At 44.8% G+C, this 26056-nt stretch overlaps 1 protein-coding gene across 2 annotated transcripts in view; it reads left to right on the top strand.

Annotated features, from left to right (window-relative positions):
• The window catches only part of LOC103364860 (zinc finger protein 521), an 89463-nt gene extending 64722 nt beyond the window's left edge, over positions 1-24741 (top strand). For both annotated transcript variants that reach the window (XM_008292136.1, XM_008292135.1), the window contains exons 6-8: positions 6190-6321; positions 12335-12450; positions 23201-24741. In XM_008292136.1, coding sequence (XP_008290358.1) covers positions 6190-6321; positions 12335-12450; positions 23201-23230 — 278 coding nt within the window. In that variant the 3' untranslated portion in view covers positions 23231-24741. The remainder of the gene's footprint in view (positions 1-6189; positions 6322-12334; positions 12451-23200) is intronic.
• The last annotated feature ends 1315 nt before the right edge of the window (positions 24742-26056 follow it).

The raw sequence follows: 26056 nt of genomic DNA, 5'->3' as shown, positions 1-26056 counted from the left end.
GAGCATTTCAGAGTAGAATGGTGTTTGTGTGGCTGCAGGGGGTCCAGCACTCCATGCAATCCATCTCAGCAGCCTGCACTGTTTGTCCCCAATGGACCTCCGTACCTGCCTGCAGCTGCAGCGCCTACATATCATTCGTTAACAAGTATTCGCCTCTTGCCTTTGTTGTTGTTGGATTTCTCCCTTCTCTTTTTTTCTTCTTCTCCTCTGCCTCTGTGACCTACGCACTGTTCATTTGACCGAGTTTTAGCCATTGTGGGTTTTAGCTGCAAGAATAGCAGGTGATGTGGAAACACAAAATGGCAGACTATTCTTCAAACGGTCCTGGAGCTCTGAATTCTGCTGAAAACGCCGGCTTCATCCGGTCCACCAGCTAGTTTCCCTTTGGCAGGTTGCACGGTGATACGTTAAAATTGAAAATGACACTTAAGCACAAAACCTGTAATACACCAAGTCTTGTAACATCTCTTGAAACATCCTGTGTAGCTCTGCAAGATTAAAACAACGCTGTGCAGATTTACTTGTTTGAATAAAAGTACAACAAAATGTACAAATCATTCTGAATCAGATCTTAAAGCAATGTGAGGGACACGGATTGTTCTTCTAATGTTCTCTGTGATGGTATGTTGCTGTTTGCCATGTTGCCATAGCACAGCTGAGTCATAAAGGCCTGCACAATGCTGTTGTAATTCTGCTGTGAGCTATGCATTGAGAAAGATGCACAGAAGCAGGGTCTTCACAAACACCATGCTTCATGTAGGAAGTGGCACATGGACTCATCCTGTGTGAATTTACATATCTGGCCTCAGGTCTAATAATAATAATAAAAATAATAATAATGCAGTATATTATGAACAAAAAATGCTAGTTTTAGTTTATTACAGTTTTATATTCCTTGTTTTTTTTTATAGTGCAAAAAAACCCAGTATTGCTAAACACATGCATCGTGACTCTTGGCTAAGAAATCAGCTAGAAACGTCTGCTTGGTGTGTTTATGGAAAAAGGAGAAGTGTCCTTGTGCTTTTTTTTTTCCCCCCCTCATGTTTTGTGAAATCCAAAAGGTGTTCTAGTCGACTAAACCTTTTGTAACATCCACCCAAGCGTTACGCATGTTTATCTCAACACAAAAACCTGTCAGTTTGGTGTTTCTACCTCTGGCCCGGTAGCCAGGGGAGCTGTGAAGCGGTTAATGTAGGCGCAGAGTGGCTGATCCTAGCAGGAGCCTAGCCCTGCTCTGATTAGCACCTCCAACGAGCTGCCATGCATCAGAGCTGACATTCTCTCGGAATCATGTTCCCCCAGAATCCTTTGCTCTTGCTGTGCGAGGGCGTCGCCACTACTGACATGTCACAGCCAACAATCTCACCTCAGCCCCCTCCTCGGTGTCCCTCTGGAGGCTGGAAAACAGCGTCAGGCACGCTCCAAAGTTGGGACCCCGACACGAGCGCTTTGGTGCCTCGCTTATCTTTCACTTCTCCTCTTGTCTTTTACATGCCCACTTCCCTGCAGGAGCAAAGCGTCTCCTTTCATGCCGTGGTAGTTTGCCAACATCTTTGATTTTATTAGCTTGCACTCAGCCATATTTCTGTCACAGTTTGTATAATACTTTCGCTTTTTGATAAAAAATAGGGAGGAGGGGGGGTGCAGGATTTTCACCACGCCGGGATTGAGTCTTACACTGTCAACATTTTGCACTTGATTCACTCTGTCCTTCTCAAACTGTGGAGGCAGGAAATAGATATTAGTAATGTTCCCCCCAGGCACCGGTTCTCCAATCAGCTTTGGTCCAGGGGGAGTCCATCCCTTTGCGCTCCCACCTACCACCTACCTTCCCCTATCCACTGCCTTCTCCAAGCCTTAATGGGCCTTGTAGTACTTCTGAAATGAGTATGTTCCTTATGAGCAGTGCTTCTACCTCAAGAGAGCACACCACACGGAGGTGGAGTCAATTTGTATTCACCCATAATTCCCTGGGCCTTAATCACTCTGATTTTCCCCCCATTATCTGTTAATGGATAGTTCCCGCGGAGAGAAGAGAGAAGTAAACCCACCTACTGTTTACAGGCCTGAAGCTGTCTACTCTGCTACCATCCACAATCCCGCAGTGGGTTGTATATACTGCAGTGAGTCCGCTGAAAACCAAATCTTCTTGGTTTATTAACATATAACTCCAACATCAGGCAGAATAGTATGAGACAGATGGTGGAATACAGAGCAAACTCTTGCTAAAGGTGAAATTCCTCATAAACAAGATTGTTCCAAGCAGGTATTTCTGATTTTATGGCGAGGTTTGGCAGTTTAGCGCCTGAGCGCTGCATTGACCTGTTACTGTGAGTAGACAAGCTTTGATTACTATCGTCGTTCTGTCTGCGGCTGCTCCAAAACAGCCCATTCCTGACTACTAAATATTCTCAATTTGTTCTCCCAGTTGTTTACTCATTACTTTCAGCAAAGAAGTGCCTTGATTGATGTCCTTAATATCATCTACTTTGGTGACACAAGCAACATGGGTCCCTCTAAGAGGGAGCTTCAGAGAACCATTCACTATGCCCCAGAGAGGAGTGATTTTTCTTGTCCAAATGCTCAAAGTGATCCCGAATTCCCCTCCAATTCAAACGGTGCCTCAGCAGAATTGTTTAAATAGAGTAAGGGGCAGTGGCGGTGAGGGGGGGGAGTGGTGGTGTTGGAACAGAGTAAGCTGAGGGAGAGTTTTTAATTAAGCAATGCCCTGCGTTATACTTAATTACACACTATTATCAGAAAGTTAGCCTGCCTTTAGTTACTTTAGTTTCTGTCTTTTACTCACTGTCAGTTTGACGGCTGCGCATTTACACTCCTAAGCAAAAATAAAACGTCCATCAGATTCACAGATCCCGTTACCTCTGCCTTCAACTTACAGAATTCAATATGCTGCAGCTGTGTCGTCGTTACATAAAGAGTTCACTAAACTATGCAAGCCAGACCTGCAAGCCCCAGCGTCCCAAACAACCTTCAACGGCACATGAACTTCAGCCCGGATAAAAAAGTAAACAGCACGGAGAAATAAAGACCATTCTTTTTGAGAGTAGTTTTTCCTCTCTCCCTCTCCCGCTCCTGTCCTCCACATGGGAGAGATATTAGGCGTTTGTGTTTTAAGGAGCTGTGAAATACATAAACCATGAGCCACAGGAACGCGAGGCCCTGTGGATATGCAGATGGGCTTACTTTGCTGGTGTCAGGGATGCTTAGAGGGAGCAGACACAGGAGCAGTTCTCATCTAAAGGATTTTCTTAGGAGTGCAGAGGGACAGGGTGGTGGCAGTGGAGAACACTCGGGAGACTCAGAAACAGAGAGTGGGAGGAGGGAGAGAGCGAGAGATGAGGATAGAGAGAGAGCTGACAGTCCCCTGTGGCCCTGTAACTATATCCAGAGTCTGCTCGGTGCACAGAGAGGGGTGGGGGCTCGCGCAGGGCCGCGCTGATTGGGCAGCCCTGGAGAAGGGCTGGGGGAGCAACAGGAAGTGACCTCAGCCCAATGAGGCAGCTATAGGGGCGAGCAAGCTGACTTCCTCCCTTGGCTCTCACTAAGAAACAGACTGCCAGCCTGATTCAACCCCTGTTACACTGCTGAATACAAACCCAGCCCTAAACAGGCTGCGTTATAGGGGCTAACACGGCACAATTTACTCCGTGATAGACTCTTTTTTTTTTGCTGCCGAGTCTCTTTTTTCTGTCTGTCTCTTTATATTTTAGCTGTATCGTTAGGCTTGTCATCTAGGATTATATATATTCTAAATCAGTGTTGTCCTTAATGTCAACAAACCACATAAAGAATTTGATTTTACAAACAAGCAGCCCAAGTCTGACACACTGCGTGGACTCGCATTGTCGGGTTTTGTTGACAGCGAGACAAATTTAGAACAAAAACCAGTCTTTAAATTTGAAGCTTTCTGATTTCCCATCTCTTTGCCGTTTTACCCCCTCGTGCACCTGCTCACAGACATAAACACACACATGCACACACACACACACAAGGTCAGTCAGGCAGGTGCAGAGTTATCTGCATAATGAAGCAGGTCAGGTCTCCGAAGGGACAGCGTTGTGCACTAGGGGTCAAACGAGGGCTGCACATATGGCAGAGGAGCGGATCTGTGAATGCTGCAGCGAGCTTGACCTTAGTGTACACCCTCACACAGATAAGCAAACTGAACGGTGATCAAAGAGGACAGTGATCCTCTTGCACGGCTGCGTGGATGCTCTCGTGCCACCCTCCTCCTCCTCCTCCTCCTCCACCTCCTCCTCCCCCCTCTCCTCTTTCGCTGATGCCTGCTGCTACACTCAGTTGCACATGTAGGCTAGAGTATCTCATCTGTCAAATGCATGATTGCGGAACACAACATCAACTCTTTCCCCTTTCAAAGTACCACGAGCCGCTTTGATCGGCTTTTACCTTTAGCAAGACAGTCGTGCAGGAGCGCTGTCTGTGAGCCAGTGCTAATGCTCAGCTTAGGGTTTGTTTTGATGCTGCAGACGTCGTCTTATGTGATATTTCGTGCCATATGTTTGTCTTTTTTTTTTTTTGAGAAAAGATTAAGAATAAAAAAAAAAAAAAAAGAAAAAGTGGCAGAAATGTGTTACGGTAAAGAGTTCAATGTGTATACGTTCTCACTGTTTCTTTTGGCACTGCGGGAGATGTTTCCATTCCCTTCTTTTAGGAGAATTCGAGGGGTCACTGGGTTGCAGTTGTCACTATCACTCAATATCAATAGATACGTGCAGAGGCATAGATTCTGCACTATTTTCTAACTGCTAGTCTCAAAAAAACGCATCTGAAATCATTAATATGAGCTTTTTTCTGGTATTTTTTTACACAGTCAGGATTTAGAAATTGTTATGAGGTATTTAGAGTTTGTTAGACAGGTTGTGGTGTGTAAAATAAGCTTTTAGTGACACTTCTAAAGAGAGCAATCTAATGATAAACAAACAAAGCTGTGAAGCTATCTGGACCTACAAAGCAATCAACTTAACTTTAACTAAAATATGATGAACTTTTAGTGGTGGAAAGTAACTCAAAAATGGGGGAAAAAGGGAGTAATTACAAATCAGAGAGTACCTTGTCAAGTCAAGGTTACTATTTTCTTGCCCAGCTCTTGGTTTTCAGCTGACTTGTTTTGTCAGATTTGCCTCAAGCGCCTACAATTAACCCTCCGCTTGGATCCTCCCGCACTCGAGCTGTGCACAGCTGGTTAAGGTGGATTGTGTATACATGTACCCAGGGCCAATGTGGTGGGCACTGTGCTGTAGAGACCTGGGGATAAACCGTAGATGGGTCCCCGAGGTATCCACCCCACCCCTCTGGCTTCGACGGGCCTAATGTCAGGCTTGGCAGCAGTTTGATAGAGCACTCGTCTGGCCCCGTGGCAGAGCGTATAGGCCTTTTATTGACGCGCTGGAGATGGGCAGTTCTCTCGAAGTCTGAGTCAGCAGATTGTTGTGCTGTGCAGGTCTACAGCCATGACATTTATTCAAGCTATCAGCGGCCGCGGCCAAGGTAGTCTAACGTTGAGATAGACGTGTGGGGACTTCTAATGCCAAGCAGATAAACTGAGTAATCTGTCTTGTTGCATGTGAGCATGTTGTAAAGGAACAGTTGTTTTTGGCAGCCTTGACAGTCATAGAAGTGACGAGAGTGGAGTTTGGTGACAAAAGTAATATTTGAGAAACCATTTTTCCGTAATTTCTTTTGTCCTTCTGCACCATCTGCACTGTTTGAAATGGCACTGTCTGACTCTTCTTGATTTACTCTGCAAATGACTCTTTCCTCCATCATTTCGACTTCCATCAAATCTGTTTTAATTTGCAGACACTAAAAATAAATTATTTTTCATGTAAGTTAATCAAAAAGATGGCGCTCACCCTGTTCGAAGTGCAAGGACCCCGGCTGGTCATCCAATTTATGCCTGATGGGAGCAGATCACACGTTATATTATTTCCTGTCTGAGTCATGAAAATTACAGACAGGAGTCTTTGCCACAAATCTGTTGAATTTAAATTTCATGCAAAAAAAAAAAAAAAAAAGGGAGGGGAACAAAAAAAAAAGGGAACAAGGCAGAGCGAGACCTTTGAGGCTCCTCGGCCATTCATGCTCTGCTTATTTCCCCCTCTTATGGTTTTTTATTTGCCTGTTTTTGTTGTTTTTTTTTCTCTACAGAGGAAGGATTGAACCATGAATGCAAGCTCTGTAGTCAGTCGTTCGACTCACCAGCGAAGCTTCAATGCCACCTGATTGAGCACAGCTTTGAGGGCATGGGTGGAACCTTCAAGTGTCCGGTCTGCTTTACAGGTGTGTATTGTGCATGCATGTGTGTGTGTGTGTGTGTGAACAGATCACGGAGTTACTTGTTAACTTTTCAGAGACATTTTCAACAAAGCTGCGCCACGCATCTTTTTTTTTTTTTAGTGCGAAATGGGTTCTAAATGAGTTGGGAAAGGTCGAGCAAGCGGGCCGGCTAAAGCTGAGAGCAGTTTGCTGCATGTGGCTTTTTATTTAGTCAAATTGCCTCCAAATCAAGGCCAAAGAAGTGTCACGAGGTGAGAGTGGGGGAGGTGGGGGGGAGAAAGGAAGAGAGCAAGTGGGGGGGAGGCGGTGTGAGCTGAGGGGAGATGGGGGGGTGGAGGAGGGAGGAGTGGGGAAAGAAAAGGAGATGTGCTAATTGTGGATGGCAGTGGTGCTGATAGCTGTAATGATCTCATCTGTCTCTGTGCGTGGAGGTGGAAGGACCGGACTCCTCCTGAGAGGATAGCGCCCTCCTTCAGTGTCAACAGGGTTAACTATCTCTATAATGAAATCTGCAAAGTCGTTAACTTCAGCTCTTCACTCTTTCTCCCTTCTCAGCTCTTTACTCTTCCTTACACTTTTTGGGTCCTCAGCTCATTTCCCCCTCTTGTGCTTCCTGCAAAACCCCCCAATCGAACAAAAAAAAAAACCCCTCACTTGCTTCTTCTTCACTTCAATTAACATCATTAGCTCACATATTTTATTTTTTTCCCCCCCTACATCTTTTACCTCTTCGTCCACCTCACTTTTAAGCTCCCGATTCATTTTCCTCCATTCGCGCCACTCCCCTCCCACCTCCCACCGCTACTCCCGACTTCTCTCGTTGCTGTTTTGGCCTTATCTCTCTTTTAGGAGAAGCCTATTGATATTTCCCCCCCCACCCCAACCCGATCTCCCCCGCCCCCCCTCTCTCCATCCACCCCTCACAGGGGTCTGGGCATTTAATATACAGAGCATGCCTCCTTCATCTGAGCCTTCATTTTCCACCGCCGGCTTTGACAGACAGGTCCCCCCTCTCCCTCTGCGTCCATATCGATCACGGCGCATGAGAGAGAGGGATGCTGGGAGGGGAGAGGGGAGGAGGGGGAGACAGAGTACACCCTCAGGACAGCGGTCGCAGAGCAGACAGACAGATGGGCGAAGGCCTATGGTAGCGGGGAAGGCAGGCTGTGGAGAGTATAGGATGAACTGAAAGGCCTCCCTCTGTTGGGGATGCAGGGGACAGGCAGACTGAAGTCAGAGCACTTGGAGGAAAAAGGAGCAATTGAGAGATTGGCTGACAGCTGTCCTTGAATATATTTCTTCAAGCTGAGGCTGGCATAAAGTAGAGAAAAAGCCACTTGTTTAACACCCCAAACCCGACTTACAGTAAATTGTTAGATGGATGTGCGGGCAGGTGGAAGTTTGATTACGTGTTCCATTTGACAGATTAGATTAAAGCACGTGCAGAGCAGTGGAGGAGGGATGTGGAACGTTAGTATGTGTAGATAAATACATCGAGTCGTCTATCGAATGTTTATTATAACCTGCTAATTTGAAGCAGCAGGAATCATAACTTAACGAGGAAATGTTGACTTACATATCAGTCAATATATACACAATATTCCCCTCTTTTTTCTGTAACTTTTAATTGTAATGTTTAAGTCCTCACATTGCTCCTCGTCGTGGTAAAATATCGAACAAGCGTCTCGAAGCACGATACGGGAGTTTTTTACTCACATTTTCCAGAAACCGCTATATTTCCTTAACAGTAACCCGAGTGCTCGTGTTGCCGAGACATAAACACTTGCGGGAGCCAGAATGCAAACTTCTATTTTCCCCCCCCCCAAAAAAATGTGAGTGCCAAAGCAAATTAGTAGTATATCAACAGAACTCCTCGGAGAGAGCGTTTGCATATAAGTACATAAGTGCATAAGTATTGTAAGCACAATGTGTTTAAGCACAAAATACACAAATACAGCTACTAATTATGCAGCATCATTACAGGACTGTTGCACAAGTTGCATTTTTATGGTGTAGTTTCTTCAAACTGGAGCTAATTTGAAGAACTTTTTTCAGTCAGTTCAGTCTCATATTCTATAAGATAATCATATGTTTTGTATGTAAAATATCATGACGTAGGAGTATAAAGTAGCGTAAACGGGTAGTATTTACGTAAATGTGCTCAATGAGGTTTCCGTTACTGGACGTAAAGCAGACTTTTTTCCAAAACTATTTCCCGAAATTCACTACGAGGTTCTAAATACGTTGTTTTGTTGTAGCCAGAATCCTTGCGTGCACTATTTTAAAAAGTTTATTTACAGATTAAAAGGATCCCTATTATAGATGTAATGAGTCTGAACATAAAAGAAGAACTTTGATCAGACTAGGTGGTGGCAGTGATAGTGGCTGGGTTATCGAGTTCGCTTGATTAACAAGGTTACTCTTTGTTAGAGAGATCATTCCCCTCGATGCCCACGTTTTAGTTTGATCTGCACCCCCCCGTGACCCAAAACACCGTGGGAGGCAGAGGAATGGCTGTCATTCTTTGACATACCTGATTACCCTCAATCCACACCGAAGGGAACGGCGAGAGAGGACAAAACCACGCCACAAAACAGACCTGGAGGAAAGTATGGGGAAAAGTAAGTTGTAGGCGGTAGATGAGGAGAGACAAAATAGAGGAGAAAAGGAGACAAAACTTAGAGGAAGCTGAGAAGGTTGCAACTGGCAAGTTTGTATGTGAGATGAAAGGAGGGAAGTGGAGGAGGAAAAGAGAACTGTGTAGGGGAAGGAGGGTAAATGGAGAGAGGTCCATAAGCCCCTGGATGATGAGAGAGAGGCTGACTCTCCCAGGACAGATTTGACAGGTTTCAGAAGTGGGGGAGCCTGCAGCTAGAAGTGTCTGCCTGCACCCTTAGGAGCTGAGGGCTGGTCTGGAAATTGTGATTGGGAATATGTGCTTAAGACAAACAAAACAGAAGAAAGTGTACCTGATGAAAGTCCTATGTGTGTGTGTGTGTGTGTGCCCGTGTGTGTGTGTGTATACACTTTTCTTTTACTTATGTCACAGCATGAAGTACAAACTTGAAAAACTACAGGATGCACTGCTTTCAAATCCACACGAGTCTGACAACTACAGTAGTTTAATTAGTTTTTTTGTTTAGCTGCCTGCACACGTTCTGCAGGTGCGCGATGCCACAACTGTGACGTTTTACATGCAAGGACAAAAAAACAGAAAGCAACATGGGCTTAGCTTTAACTCTAAATTAGCAGCTATCAGCTAATGGCTCCGAATGAACGCACGCAGCCGACTTTGTTTGCGCTGCCTCGCGACGCTTGGATCAGCCTCTGCATTGTGAACTCTTGGATTAAGCAGAAGCGAACACATGTAGGCTAGACGAATAAATAAATGAAAAGGAGAAAAGGGAAAAAAGGATAAACTTATTTTTCCTCCCTGCACAAACAGCTTAGTATTGGTGCAGTGCAGCCTGCAGAGAGCACCACCCTGCCAAAATAAAGATGAGCTGGGGCCTGTAGTAAAGGAGACGTCTGCCATGGGCGGCCCCTGAGATCTAATCAGAGGGCTTAATATCCCCCACAGCGAGGAGACCTTGGCCCCTCAGCCCCCTCAGCCCTGACACCCCTGACGCCCAACCCGGCTCAGCGCTCTGTTCGGCTCTGCTCTGCTCTGGCTCCACAGCCAACAAACTCCACAAAGTTCTCTCTCATTCTCTCTCGCTCGCTCTCTCTCTCTCTCTCGCTCTCGCATTCTCAGCAGGGAGACACAATGGCCAGCCACTGATCCTGTTTGGATGTGGTTTTGGATTATTTCTTCCTCGTTTCTCTGTCCTCATTTTAACCCTCTAGGAAGACATGCCTCTGTTCCTCCTTCCTCTAAATGGGCAATGCAATGGCATATTTTATATGTGACTCATGCTGCCAAATGCCAACACAATGTCCCTCCATTGGCCGTTTCGGCTTATCCGCTTTATTACACGTCGCATGCTAATTTGAAAAACAACGGCGGAGACAATGAAAGAGTTCAAATTTGAACTCTGCTATTAATTAAATGCTTGCCACAGTATGTCTAAGCGATTTCTGCAATCATCTTTAGGAAACATAAATATAGTCGAAGCCTTTAAAGATGTCAAAGCTGACCTATAATAAATTAGCCTACGAGTTATTGCCTTTTTCTTAAATGTCTTTAAATCTTTTGCCCGTTCAGTATTTGTTGGACTCTGCGCCATTAAAGCATTTTAGGCCCCTGGTACTCCCCACTTGTATATAAATGAGTGCCAAGCCATAAACTGATAAATTCACAGCTGATTAAATGCATCTTTTACTGGAACTGGATCAGAAACGCATGTAAACAGCGAGAAACAGCTAACTTGACATCTCAGCTGTGTTTGGCCCTATTGTGCGGTATTTGAAGGCCCCCCAAGTCTCAAATCCATTTTTATTTTTGCTGTATTGACTTTTTCCTCCTCTAGCCAAAGACATAATGAAGGCTTCCTGCAGCTGCTGTGACCTGCTTCTGTACAGTATATGCAGACAAAACACAGCTAAAGAAAAAGGCTATTGTTTATCAGCACATTTTTTTTCCTCCCGAGCGCGTATTCCCCACAAAGAAAATTGTCATCGTTTTTGGAGCATAACAGAGGCACAAATATGCATGATAGCCGAGGCCCTAACCTTGAGCAGAAATGTTTTGTAACCAACTGTAAAAGCCGGCCATGTATCTGCCGTTATGTTTGTCTTCATATTGCTGTGGCCATTAGTTTCAGAAATGGACCATGGAGTTGTTGTTTGTTCATTAGAGGAGGTTTGTTCATTTCTGGTTAACATGCTGCCATGTTCCAGAGACAGCTGTCACCCAGGCATTAGCAGTCGGGAAGCATCGCCACAGTGTGTCTGCTTTGGATCTAAACTTTTATTTCCCAGGTCAGGAGTGTGACATTCAGTGAAGCCGAATGTGTCTCAAGTCTACACAACTCAATAATTAATAACCGCTCTCCCAGGTGAGCCCAAATTGGGACACGTTAAAGTTGCAGAGCTCCGCCACGGGGGCTGCGGCGACCCCGAAGCCGTCTCCAGCAGACACCTCACCTTTTGTGGCTGTGCTTTCTTCCTCCCTCTCCTCGTGGCCCTCGGTGCATGCATTAGAAGAAGTTATTTTGAGCTGTAAGAAATTCAAATGAAGCCCCCACATGCTAACTTTTCCGGAGCATCCAGACCTTTGAGATTAGACAGCCATCCTTAAAGCACAAGGGTCTGGGATAACAAACGGCATGTTTGAAGTGCTCCTTGGAGGATGCACAGGCACACACACACACACACACACTAACACATAGACACATGTACACTCATGAGGTACACAACTGCAACCCCCTTAGCTTTCCAGCGTGGACTATGGCTTAATTAAAGCACAAATGTATAGTATATGTTTTAAGTGCCAGCGAGTTGTGTGTTTATATGATGGTGAATGTAGTCTGAGTCTGCATGAATAAGTAGTGCAACACCATGAATATTTATATTGTCAATATAATTAGCGATGTAGACTAATGGAGGCCATGTTTTGCACTTGAAGCCATGCCAATTTTTGTGGTTGTTTATTTTCTGGCTTGTTGTCCCCACAGTAGCGCTAAATAAAGAGCATCATTATTCCCAAAACATTATGCATTTGCTAGTGCCACGAGTATGACCACTCCAGTTTTACCGTTAACTCCAACTAAATTGTTCCAGTTTTTTTTTTTTTTTTTTGTCCTCTCAAATCTATATCCCATAACAATGTTATTTGTGCGTTGACGGTGCATTCATTTACTCGTAATTAAATCATTCTCCTTGCCATTTGACATAGTCTGTGTTGAATTTTTATGCAGGCGGATGCAATTATGATGTTGCCCTGCAGACTGCAACATCCGGCTTTAATTAAGCGCCATCAACAATAAGAAGTAAACAGTGACACTTTTTTTAAAATTACGTTTAAAATCTGTACTTATGCATTTCTTCTCTGCGTCTCTTCTGTGTTTGCGAGCAGTGTTCGTCCAGGCCAACAAGCTCCAGCAGCACATCTTCTCTGCCCACGGACAGGAGGATAAGATCTACGACTGCTCGCAGTGCCCACAGAAGTTCTTCTTCCAGACAGAGTTACAGGTGAGCCTTGGGCTGCGGGGGGAAAACCAAAGGGCCACTAGCAGAAAAACCGCGACCGCTAATCACACATGACAGCTTAACAAACACTAAACACTGCTCACTACGCTCCGGCTATCCCCTCCATCCCGGCTGGGGTGAGAGACTCAGAAGGAATTATTTCAGTCCGTTTCCAAAACTCATTTGTGATGTGCAGATATGATTTGATTTGCTTATTAGACCAGCAGAGCACTAAAATATCTGGAATTAGAGGATTAGTGGAATGTTCGTTTTTGAAGAGGTAATTACATACAGTGCAGAGGCAAAAACACAGTTGAGTCAATATGCCTGCATCTCCCCTTCTAATCACAGAGGAGGCCTCGTGGCTAAATATGAGCTTTGTCCTCTGGGAGACCGTATCTGCCCTTCAACAAAGTTAGTAGTTGGACTTATGAACTCGCAATGTTAGAGAGATAATCCATTTTCTAGCAATCTTTTTCGCCGGTCCTTGGAGAACCTGAAAAAATGAAACAGACCTTATTATATTATTTCACTGTGGTGGTGTTTTCAAGCAGCTCTGTTTTGTTTGGGGGATTCTCTATCGTACACATGGCACACTTCTCATATCCAGATCTTTTTCTATTATCTTCTGAAACTAAATCATTAAAATATGAGTAGTCTACAACCGCAGCGTTCAATCCAATCACCGAAATTATTCTTAATTCGCCTTAAAGTGCTGAGAGAAACCAATAGCTCCTGACCACATCCTCCATTTACATCTATCTGAAACTTGGATTAGAGGGCCTATGTATTAGCTGGTAGCCAGAGGAAGTATCCAGGGCTTGGCTGCCCATTGATCGGCAATGATTTTCATATTGAGATTCAGGTTGTAAACACAGAGGCGTGTGTCTGCCAGGAGGAAGGTGAATGTGATCATTATCTGCTGGTCATTTGAGCACTGCAAACATGAATAAAACAAGTCCTGATCCACCAACATGCAACTCCACTGCAGAGAAGGTTATTTAACAAGCCTCGCACTCTACCGAACTGCAAATGTGGAGGCCTTTCATTCATTTCAAGACCTCCTATTTATCACATTTTCATCTCTCATTGGTACAAGTGTTCTCTATATAGCAAGGGTTGTAGCAGGTACCTGTAAACAATCTCAAATAACCTGGGGATGTTTTCTCACTTTTTTTTTTTTTTTTTTTTGTGTTTGACATTTTTTGGAATGAAGTGATCTCCCCCTCCCGGAGGTGATGTTTCATGCATGATTATATTGTTTTACTCTCCGTGTGAAGAGACAAGAGCAGAACATGAAAGACCTATGGCACTGTGTTGTGAAACAGGGGGTTATGAAAGGAGAGCAGGAATGAGCTTTGGGGATAAGACGATCATTATGTTCAACCTGTGCCATGCTCCAAAGGCGGTCCCATGTGAGACGCATCCTCACACTCGCTCCAACACATACGTGGCACATGTATAGACGAGTGTATGTGCTGTTTCTTATAGCATTAATACAGAAAAATCCCCCCCGTCAGAGGTTTTTTTTTTCATACTGTGGCCAACTCAAAGCCTTCTTAAGTTTGGTCTTTTTTTCACGGGCCCATTTTTATTTTAGCATGCAGCTCCCGAGCTTATTAATGTTAGATTTGCTTTTCTTTTTCTCTGTCTATAGTTAAAAACCTGACAAACAGTGCAGGTTGGAGTCTTGTTTTTAGTTGTTGTTTGTTTGCGGTTGCCATTTCCCATGCATCACACTTCAAAATGTCTCACTGACACGGGGCAGTCGTTTGTCAGTCTGTCTGAAGTGGAGCTGTCTTCCAGCAGCGAGAGCTCTCTCTCTTTGCCAGGTGTTGAGTTTGGAGTTTCTCCCTGTTTCTCCCTGACACTCTGGCCCACTCGTCGACTGCCTGGGCTCCTCATCTCTCACAGTAGTCGGAGGGGTCAAAGGGCCAGTGCAAGCTGGGAGAAGGAGCGGCGAGAGGGAGAGCTGCCACGGCAGGTAAAGGGAAGCAGGAAAGATATTTTATTAATTTGCTGCTGAGATCCTGAAACAGACCAAAGGCTGTGACAGGTATCCAGTGCACCACTCCACATCCTCCCCCACCGCTTCCCCCCGTGAACTCTACCCTGCGAGGGGCTAGCCAATTTTCGCCAGCCTGTCGAGATGGATGATGGGAGAGCATCCGTCTAATCAGCCCTCCCAGGACCCCCCGCCCAGCCGCCCCCCTCAGACCGGCCAGATTGACTGACTCCTGGGCCTGTGTGCCCCAGAATCCAGATTCCAATGGAGAATAATCTCTCTTGCTCTCCTTCTCTTTCCCTCCATTTCTCCCTTTCCGCTTTCTTTCACAGACAAAAAAATAAAAAAAATAAGCAGTGAGATGCATAGACCACCATTCCCCTCCACACTCTCCAGAGGACTCCTCTCCACCATCACACACCCTCACACTGCCTCCACCCTGCGCATCCCTTTCCCTCACCCCATTAAAATATGGAGCAAAGTCTAGATATTTCATGAGGTGCTGATAGGGAGGGCAAGCGGGCTGGCTTTGCAGCACTCTCTCTGACCCTCAACTACTGCCCACCCCGTGAGCAACTAGCAGACAGAAGCTCCTCTATATACTCAAATAAGATCCACTGTCCTCAAGTTGCAGCTGTCCCCGTATGAGACGGGGGGGAAAAAAAATGTCCCTGGGTTCTAGTGAAAGCCACATTGCAATGTGAAACTTGATAATAAACTTCCTTCTTTTCCCTTAGCTTCAGATACAGTAGCTCTTCACATTGTGGAAGGAACTGAGCCAATGACAATGCTGCTAGGCTGGATTAATTAGCCAGATTCATTAACTGATGGATGCGCAGCATTAGCCACAGCTTAAATCTGACATTTCTTTGAGTGCAGTTCATTTGTGAAGAAACACACAAGTTCAGCTGCGGCATTGCGGTATACTGGAGGGCTGCAATCAGAGGATTCTCTCCCAATGATCCCAATTTCTCCAAAGACAAGACAATGAGATTGAAGTTACACAACAGCGAAGATGACATTTTCTGAGCGAGATTCCCTTGTTCCTTTTAAGCCGGGTTGTCTTTTATTCCCTCCATCCTCCAATTTCATTATCATTCCTTGGAAGTGACACGAGATTGTAAGTCATGTGTTAAGTCGCGCCGTGATCGACGGAAGGAGCGGAAGGACTGGGGTACTGTATGACTTCTCCCTCTCCTCAGACGCCCGCAGGACACGTACCTTAATTGGAGTGTCTTTTAAAAGGATTCCTTCAAAGACAATCCAAAGCTCCCTGGCCTTAATGAGTGCTGAAAGTGACAAGAGCACATCTGCATCATGTTCTACTTCCCCACACAAATGAGATTCTCCTCTCCCCGTGTGATAGCCATTATTGCCAAGCTGTGACCAATTCCACTGTTTTAATTAAGCATATTTATAGGCTTCGTGGTCACCAGGTCAGTGTAAACAGCTATGTGTGTCATCACGTCCATCCAGGACAGAAAATAAAAGAGAGATGGACACTTGAAGAGAGCGGGAGGAAGAGAGCGGCGGATGGAAATGTTTGCGTTCCAATGTATGGAATTACTCAGGTTTATTCTGTCAACGATGACTCTTAAAAATGATATCCAAGGCCTTTTTCCTCCCCCTTCCTCTTCCTGAAATCTTCTGCATGAAGCACGGAGACCTAATTCCCCAGAAGTTTTTTTTTTCCTTCCTCTATTTTTTTTTTTTATGAATTTTAAAATATGCCCCCGAAAATGCCCTAACTGCCCCGAGTCCCAAATGTGTCATACAAAAAGCAAAGCGTCATGTGTTTGTCCCTAAGTGGCTCTCAGACACCAAATTTTCTCTGAATATTTTGATATGCCAAGTGTGACAGCTCTTCACGCTTTTTAAAGTTGTGTGTATATATATATATATTTCCTTTCATATGACAACTTGTTTTCTTCTTCATCACCCCAGGTGCTCAGAATTCTGTCACCATTTCAAAAAAGTTGCACTACAAAATAAAAGAACAATGAATTAGAAGAAGAAGAAGAAAAAAATAACGACGGCTTGTGAGGCGCCATCATTAATATTTAAGTTTATTTATAATTATGTACAACACTGTACACACACTCCGCACTGTAAACGGGGACATAAACACCCTTAGATGACGAGTGATTTATCACAATAGTGGTGTTCTAGTTTTGTAGGTGGATCAGAATTAGACAGCATGACAGACCTAATGATCCTGGGAGGATTTTCTCTTTCTCAGTGTGTGTGAGAGCGAGTGTGTTTGTGTGTATACATCTGTGTGCGTGCTGTATGTATTTGTCTTTGTCTTCGTCTCTCCCAGGGTCTGATATGTGCATGCAAACACATTGTCTGGAGGGAGACATGACAAAAACTCCCAGAAGCCTTTGAGCTCTTCTTTTTTTTTCTTTTTCCTCTGTTGCACCACTGGGGAAAGTTAAATCCAAACAAAGAGGAGACGCTTGGTGTACTGTGCTAGAATCCATCACCGGATCTCTCCCTCAAACATGTCTCCTTTACTTTTCTTAGTTGACTTTTTCGGCAACTTTGATAAAAATGCCATTTTAAAGCGCTTCTCAGGAAAATTCACCACAGGTTTAATTTGCCCGCTGTAGTGAATTTGATTTTCAAGTGTCTATTATGCTGTTGATGTTAACAAAAATGCAGCAGAGGCCAAAACAAACAGCGTTAGAAGGCTTATTCCCTCTCGAATTTCGTACTCACACATTAGAATATCAAAGTAATTTAACTCTTCAGATTTGGAAAAAAAAGCACGCTGAATGGCACCGATTGTTGGTCAATTAAAAGTGAATTTTTTTCCGATGGGCTCCTCCATTTCGGTTGGGAAAACATGAGATCGGCTCTCACGGAAGCGTGGAAATGCGCGCGAGAGAGAAAATTTAGTCCTCAAAAAATCTCCGCATTTGTGAAGTGGCATATCTACATTAGCAGCGCTGGAGAGGCAGGGGGGCGCTCTGTAGTATCCCTAGTCAAAGTCTGTCCCTGACTGAAGTGGTTAAATGTGAGAGTAATTGTGTTTTGTTTCTGGGACTGACATGTGGAACCCCATGGACCCCATCTCCCTCCCAGTGACAGGCAGAGATCCTCCCCCCTCGCTCTGTCTAATTAGAGGATGTAGCCCAGGGCTCATGTCCCAGGAAGACCCATCCCCCTCCCAAGATGGCTCCCCTAAGAAAGCCCTTAATTGGGTTCTTTAGTCATAGTCTTCATTTTGGCTGGAAAGGCATCTGTGTGTTGCTATCACCTCAGAATACAGTTTGTATCGCTCTCTTGTGTTTTTTTTTTTCTCATTCTGTCTTTTTCTCCCTCTTGCCGGCCCTCTTTCTATTGCTTTTTCTCTCTCCCTCTCCCCTTCTCCCACTCTCTCCTCACTTAATGAGGCCCCATAATAACACAGCAGTTGTGCAGTTGTTTTGCTACCTCAGTCAAACAGCGGGATCACTGCATAGTGTGTTTCTAGTACCATTCACTTGTCTACTTAGACAGGGTAATGAGTATCATTTGGAGCTACAAAGCACCAGCCCACAAAAAGGGTGGTCCGTCATCTCCGGTTACACCTCAGAAGTATTTGGTTCGGGTAGTTAGACATCTAATCAAAGCACTTCAAACGTTATGGATTTATTATATATATATTTTTTTTCTTACAACTGTTGAATATGACCAGACACAAAATGACACACCGGGAAGACATTCACAATCCGTCGCTGTTGTCGACTCCACCCCATCGCCCACTGCTGTTACTGTATGACCATGACTCTGGGCACCTCACTTCAAACAAGACAGTCTGTTACCAAGGAGACCGGGCCGGTTGTGGCACAACAGTGTTTGGGGTCAACCCTCCCCACGGCCTGATAAGTGATGACTGTGGAGAATGCCAACTGCCGTATTATTTATTTATTTGATTGTGTTCTTCATTGGCTAAACTAGCCGGCAGTAAGCTTGGCCCGAGGTCAAAGCAGGAAAGGATTACTCCCTCAGTGGACTGGTCAGCAGTAGGGAACGCACAAAGGGAGGACTGAGTCAATAGTGGACCGAGTTCAACACACCATTAAAGATCAAGACAGAATGCAACGCTCTCGCCTTTCCCCAGAGTAGTTTTCCAACAACAAGAAAACACTTCACGCGGCGGCGGCGGCGGCGGAATTTTCACAAAATTACCCGAGACGTGGCGGGGTCATTACGGATCCAAGTCCACCGTGTTCGTCTTTCAGTCATTACGCAAACATAAATGAGCCTAAATATGCGAGTGATTGCATTGTTCAAAATCACCTTCCAGCATGGAGCCTCGACAAAGATCACAGGTTCTTTGTTTTAGTATCATTTGGTGACATTCTCTTATGCCTTAATTAAATTCCTGAGCGATGACTACGGGTACGCACAGGTCTCAGTGGTTTTGCGCGCGCTCCCCACGCTCCAGATGTAGCTTTGCACACTTACTGTATGTCAGGCACGGCGAGGTGAGAGAGAAACTCGGCGCTGACTTTTAATCAGGAGGTTTTGAAGGTGGAGGGGGGGGGATGTTTACAGTTTCGGAATAGTCTTCCAATTTTTGATCATAGATAAAGTAAATAAGACGCTTTTAGCTGCAGGTGTTAAACGGGTGTGCTGAAATCTTCTAATTAAATGGCTTCTTTAATGAGCAATCTTTACCGCAAGTAACATTTGATTTACCATATTTAATTGATGCCTTGCTGTTGGACAAGATTGTAAACCGACATAAATAAAGGGTATTAACGAATGCAAAATACAATTTTTTTTGTTTTAGCATTAGTTTTCTTATTGTCAGAACTTTCTTTCTTCTTACTAAATCATTTGCAATTACAGCATTTACAGAGAATAATCACATATTATAGTATTAATGCTGTTTTACATTTTGCTCATATAAAAATAACGTTAAGACGTGAAGATGTGTAAAGTCGCAAAATTAAATAATAATCTTTGTTCTGACTGAAGTTCTTCCTGTCTTTCTGTTGTCTTTGTTAAACATTTTAATTTTACTTTTACTGTCAAGAAAATGTTATAATGCACCGTAAGTACATAACTTATAGAAAGTAGCGGCTAAGGAATATAATTATAGGGCAATTACATTTTGAGTTTTTATAATGACTAATGCATTCATGCTTTTATTGAGTGTTGCTTAATGCACTAATGTTTTTATGCAGCATGTGTGATGTATAATTATCAGTATGTTCGTTGACTTTTAAGAAACAGCACTGCAGAACTTGCAGGCTACGCAACGCGACAGATTCTGATCAGATCTACACAAACCGCTTTATTTGTGCGAGAAGCATCGGAAAGGCCGCGGCTTAAAAAGTCATTATTGCTCACTCAGCTCTCTAACCACTCGATAAAGACTGGCTTTAGCGCTACATGCGGGATAACACCAGGTAGAAGAGCAGACACAATGTACTTAACATGTGCTCAGCAGGTATTAACATTATGCTAATCAAACATTGTTAGCGTTGCGATTAGGCTTTACATCTCGCCTCTGTGATGTCGGACAGTCTGAAGATTGTCTTTAATACGGCGAGATCAGATGAAAGAGAGAATGTGCCTGCTCGTCTGCTGGCCTTCCTCTGCAGAGCTGATGTAAGAGATGCACCTCTGTTGCCTCACTGGAGACCGGGTGCTATCGATGGAGACCAGAGCAATGGGGAACGACATAAAGAATGATTAGTTAATAAATCAACTCCCTAGCCAACTTGCTCTTTCTCGGTCTCTGCTCTTCCCCAATCGTTCCCCCCTTCTTCCTTCTTCTTCTTTTTTTTTTTCTCCTCTCACCCTCTCCCTCTCTGCAGCAACGTTAAATTCCTAAGACATGTTGCACCTGTTTGCATGGGTACACAAGACCCCTGCCGGGTGTTCTCCCTCCTCTTCCACTACCCCTGAGGGCGTTGCAGTAGGGTGATGTAATCAGATGAAAGCGGTGGATTTTAACGGTGGCACACAGCCGGTGAGAGAATAGGAGCGAAGAGGAAGAGGCTCGCTTCTAGCCAGTGCAGCCGAGCCTTGGCGAGGGGGGGGGGGAAGCGGGTGCACAATATTGATCAGTGCAAAATTTAATTTAGTGGAGAATTGACTGCTATGGTTTACCTGAACACTGCTGGTAACTGGGCCCTGCAGCAGGCCTGTGTGGCCAGCGGGTGGTTGAAAGGATCGAGGAGGAGATTAAGGGTTGGATATAAGGGGAGGAAATGGATGATAAGGGGAATGGCGGAGTTTCAGTGGGAATAGGATGGCATTGAAGGAAGGAGTTAGGATGAGAGCTAAAAGGCTTAATGGAGGGCATCTAATCCTAAATTGCAGCGATTCTAGTGTGACACCATTAGTGACATCCTCCTTTGCAGGGGCAGCGGACGGTTTGGTCATTTTCTCGCCAAAGACGTGCGTTTTCTATCTAATTTTAACATTTGTGGGTGTTTTACTTATCCAACGCTTGAGCAGAGGCACTTGAAGAACTTGACAAGGATGAAGATTGGAAAGTGAATTTCCACCCTCTCCCCTCTCCCTCCCATCCACCTTCCGTACTCATACACAGAGCAGTTTATAGCTACTCTGCAGAGTTCAGTATCCACAGAGATAAAGGTATCAGTTTCATTTTCTTTTAAGGTTTTTTTTTTTTTTTTTCTCGCTCCCTCTTTTCCTCTATTTCCCTTTAGTCTGCATGGCTGCCACAGCCACTGAAGTCGTTTAACACCGTCCTTGAGAAAGCCCTCAGTGAGAAAACTCCTGGCATGTTTAAGGAAAAGGTAGAATGCAGTGTGTGTCAGACAGAGCTGGGACATGCAGAGGGGGGAGCCATTCCCCAGAGGGGTTATTTTCCCCTCTAATAGCTGTTACGAGCCCTACATTATATCCAAGGAGCTACATTCCTTTGGGGTCCACAGACGCACACACACACCTAGACGAACTGGCACACTCACACAAAGGCATGCACACTCAGTTGAGCACAAATTTTCTCTCTGTTTCTTTCTCTTCCACACACACACACACCCATGGACACACACACACACACACTCAGTTCTAGCCGCTTTGCTCTCCCCGTGTCAATATCCTGCCATTTGAAGTCACGTACTGCAGGGGCTTCTGGGAGTCGCCGAGGAGCCAGGCTGACGGGTAATGGGCCGCATTCATTAATAAGGTTGCCGTGCTCCTGTCCCTCCTCAGCAACGCCAAGGATGTCTTCACCGGGGGGTAGGGGGTTGGTGGAGTGTGAGGAGGGAGAGGGGGGAGGAGGTGAGGTGAGGAGAGAGAGAGGGAGAGAGAGAGCGTCCCGTGGGGAGTCTCCTCCCAGACTCACTTAAAGGAGCTTTATTTCAGCAAGAGAGGAGAGAGGGAAGCAGAGGAGCTGTCCGGAGCCGCCTCTTTAAAAAAGGGAGAGCAGGGCCCAGGCGAGCCACGCTAACCCGTACAGGGGTCACAATCCTGCTCCCCGTCAAACAGCTTATTACCCCACCTGTCGGGAAGTAATCGCCCTAGCTGAAAGGAAAGCTGTCGAGGTGTTTAAATGCTTTATATGGAGGCAGCTGAAAGGGTAAAGAGGGAAGGAATGAACGCGAGGGGTAGGGGTGGCGGACGGGCGGGCAGTCGTCTCCCAGCGCCGCCCGGGGGGATTGTGCACCAACAGGACTGAAGGTGACTGCTTTTGGTAAACCTCCCCCGCTTCAGGTTGCAGCAGTCGATCGTCTGTTAGATTTCAGAGGCCGGTTGAGCAGCACAAATGTAATTTCACGTACTTTGATTGCTTAATTCTTGCGCCCGTAGAACAGGACGTATGCGCGCGGCGGGCTGCGTGTGCATGCATGCATGCATGCGCGCTGATGACTCTGTGACAGGTGTGTCTAGTCCATGCCAGTTTAGAGAGTCCAAGGCCGTGTTTTAAACAGAGCGCAGCAAGTGGGGCATGTAGTTTGCATTAAAGGGATTAGCAGTCACTTCAAAAGATGACCTGGATTCAGCCCACCAGGGACACCAGTTACACACCCCCTGGTCCACACTCCCTTTAAAGAACCTGGCACAGCTGCCCCACTACAACCACTCTCAACGGTCTATGTGTGTGCCTGCATAAATTTGGAAGATACAGCACAACACAGTGATACCGTCAGCTTGTTATCCTGTCATAGAGAAATGAGCACCGGTACACTCTCACAGAAGTGTGGAGGATCAAATCATCAGCGGCCTCACCTGCACCTGAAGTATTTCTCTACTTCCTCCCCCCCACACACACACACACTATACGTTTGCAGCACATTTAACACATGTAGGATATAGGGGATGCTATTCCATCAGGTGTGTCGGTGCTTTGTTATGGATTTGTTGCCACGGATACAGCCTTTGATTGGGAGGCAGGATTTCTGAGTAATGGGATGCTATCCGTCGGTGGTCTCGTGTCTTTGTGTCAGACCAGGACTTAACTGCGTTTAATCCCAAAGCCGACCGCTATTGATCCACGCCCCGATTTGAATTCTGTGCAAGTTAATTGGATATCGATGATGAAAGCCTAACGGTGACGATGTTCAAATGTCAACGTAATCAAAAGACAGTGCTTGTCAATCATAGCATTTGAAATACATCGCAAAAGGTGTGAGAGCCTTTTTTTCGGCGTTGAAATGGAAGATGAGCGAAAATCTGTTTATTGAAAGTGAGAGAAATTTAACGCTTTAACTGGTGATGATAATAATAATAATGTTTCCCCTCTTTTTTTTCCTTCCCTTTTTTGTGTCCTTGCAGAACCACACGTTGACTCAGCACAGCAGCTAACATGGCAAAGCTCAGCGCCGTGGCCGAGAACAAGGATCACATGACGCACAGAATAATGTCCGACCGCCAATTACCGTCAGTGCAGTTTCCCACTGACTGTCTTGCACTGAACTTTCGATTCAGTTACACCACAAGAAACCATGCCACAGCAAGAAAAAAGAAAAGCAAAGCAAAGAAAACAAAAGAAAGAGGGGGAAAGAACATAAAAGAAACCTCTCCGTTCTTTACTAACCATTATTTCAAAAATAAAGAAAAAGCCAACTTGTTTGTACATAGACTTCTTCATGTGTTGCTTAACTACAGCTATATTGCAATCTTATACAGTATTTGCCAATGTACAGTTCAAAATGTTTGTCCAAAAAAAAGAGAAAGGGGGGGAAAAAAAAAAAAGATCAATTACATTGTCAGTCAGACCAGATGGGACTCAACCAGTTGTTGTAAAGGAGAAACAGGGTGCCACTGAGAGCATAGGAAACTGTAGGAACTGGCAAGTGTTGTCAGGAGGACTCTTTTCATCAGCGCCACTCCTACTGTGCAGTACGTCACTCTGTATCCTGACATGGTCAATCATTATGGGGTAGAAAAGCTTGATTCACCAGCATAGGCTGATATTTTGTCCGTGTGTCCGTCATAATATGGCTGCCAGAGGACCAGCTGTGAACGGCGGTGCGACTAATCTGCGCTGCCTGTGCTGGAGTTCAGACGAGGGGTGAAAAAAAAAGACAGAAAGAAAGAAAGAAAAGGGGGGAGAAAAAATGGAAAAAACAACACGGAGAGAACGGGAAAAAACAGGACAGGGGACAGGATGCTGATATATGCAAACGCAGTGACACAGATTTGGAAAAGGCTAGTTCCTCTGGTTGGCTCGTGAACAGAGGCGTGAAGCTCCCACGTGGCTCTCAGAGCATGGGGAAATCTCCAGCCCACTGATTCAACCTGTACATTTCTGTTATTAATGTTTACTGCTCGTTGAAGCCTGGAGATTACTGGAATATTTTTTTTATGTTTTGTTATCTCGACATATTTTTTCACAATGGGGGAGTTAAAAAAAAAAAAAAAAAGCATTTGAATTTGGGGTCGCGAGGACTGAACGCTGCGTCAGTCCATCTCGGGGATCTACCGTAGTTACAAAACTCCGTCCCTGGCTCTCCTGGAGAGTGCCCAAGTACTCCTCTCGTTTCTTTGCAGTGTCCCATCGCTCTCTCTCTCTCTCTCTGCTCAAGCTGGAAGCCACTGTGGCGTCATACAAAACTTTAATCCATTCTGTTATGTAAATGTTTTGCATTCATTGAACCTGAGATGCACTTTTGTATGAAAATTTAATGTTTTGACATTTTGATTGAGAATTGTTCGTACACAGTTTACAGGAAATCACCATCTCCTGCAGCAAAAGGACAGTTATCTCCGATGTTATTAAAATGTATTGTACAAATATGGAGTTCTGTATTTGGCAGACCTCGTTTTTTGTGTTGCACATGTGATGGAAATATTAAAAACTGTATGAGGAAATGGCTTCGATGTCCTTCCATTTAGAGGGCTGGTGTTTGTCTTTATGTTAATGTGTGAACGCTGTACAGGGGAGCGGCTTTGTTGTCCCTCCATCCAGAGGCCTTGTCTTTATGTTAATGTATGCGTGTGTGTGCGTGAGACACAATTAACCCATCAGACAAGACCTATGACAGCATAAACACGATCATCATCAGAAGCTTACACCGCCGTTTTTTTTTTTTTTTTCATTGTATCAAATTGCATCGTATTTTTCCTCACTCCCTCGTGGCTCTCGCTAACGAACATCTGAGCATCTTAAGGGAGGTCTGTGTTATTAATGACTCCATTACCCATCACCCTGTGCGGTCCCATTCTGCACACCCTTGCGCTAGGTCTATTTAGGGAGCCTCCAGCACTCCGGGGGACCCAGGAAAAGATTCTTATGCCTTTGCCGAATGGGACGAAACCCATGCAACAACATCTGTCTGTCTCAGCAAATAATTCATCAGTGGTGACACGCGAGCGGGATAACATTTGTTGAAGCTTTCAGTGTTGTTTTGAAAAGGCTCAGCGCTGCAGCTCATAGCGCTGTAACTACTGTGAGTAACAAGGCTGTAAAAGAATGCTCCGTTTGAAATATGCAGCGGATGCAGCATCTCACTTTATACTGGATATAGAAAATACTTAATGGTGCAATAAGAACAATGACAAGAGCAAATAAATAATCTTACCAATATTGCTTTGGTTTATTATGCCCAAAACATATACATGCAAAAAAAAACATGTATGATCCATTTGGATGCAGATATTAAAGGTCATTTGTCAGATAAATGATCGCATTTGGTGTTTTCCAAAGCATCGATGTAATCCAGCTTTGTCAAACTTGTCCTTATTGAATTTTCCTATTCAGGCATAACATCAAATGTGCATGCTGTCTGTCATCTACTGGCTTTTTTTTTTATTGCATTACTGAAATGAGGATCAGATGAAGAATGGACTGGGCCTCTTGCAGTGACAGACCTCCACAATGAAGACGCAACCCCTCATCCAAATCAGAGATGGTACAGCCCAGCATTAACTGTCATACCAAATGCAAGCTGGGCATCCATTAAACAACTTTGCTAGCATCTCCCTGTGCCAGGCACTTTTAATAAGCTTCAAGGGCATTTGAATGGGTCCAGAACTTTGCTTTGCCAGAGATGGACTGGCCCACATCATCCATTACATTAAATTGGGTGGCGGCCTCCAGCTCATATTTATGATTTAATTAAATTCACTTGTGAGGCGTATCAGAACCACTGCGGCCTCCCTTTTAACGCCAGCCTAAGCAGCAAAACA

This window comes from Stegastes partitus, unplaced genomic scaffold (assembly GCF_000690725.1).
Source record: "Stegastes partitus isolate 25-593 unplaced genomic scaffold, Stegastes_partitus-1.0.2 Scaffold787, whole genome shotgun sequence".
Taxonomy (NCBI): domain Eukaryota; kingdom Metazoa; phylum Chordata; class Actinopteri; family Pomacentridae; genus Stegastes; species Stegastes partitus.
The sequence above is the reverse complement of the archived record's forward strand: the minus strand, read 5'-3'. Positions and strand labels throughout refer to the sequence as shown.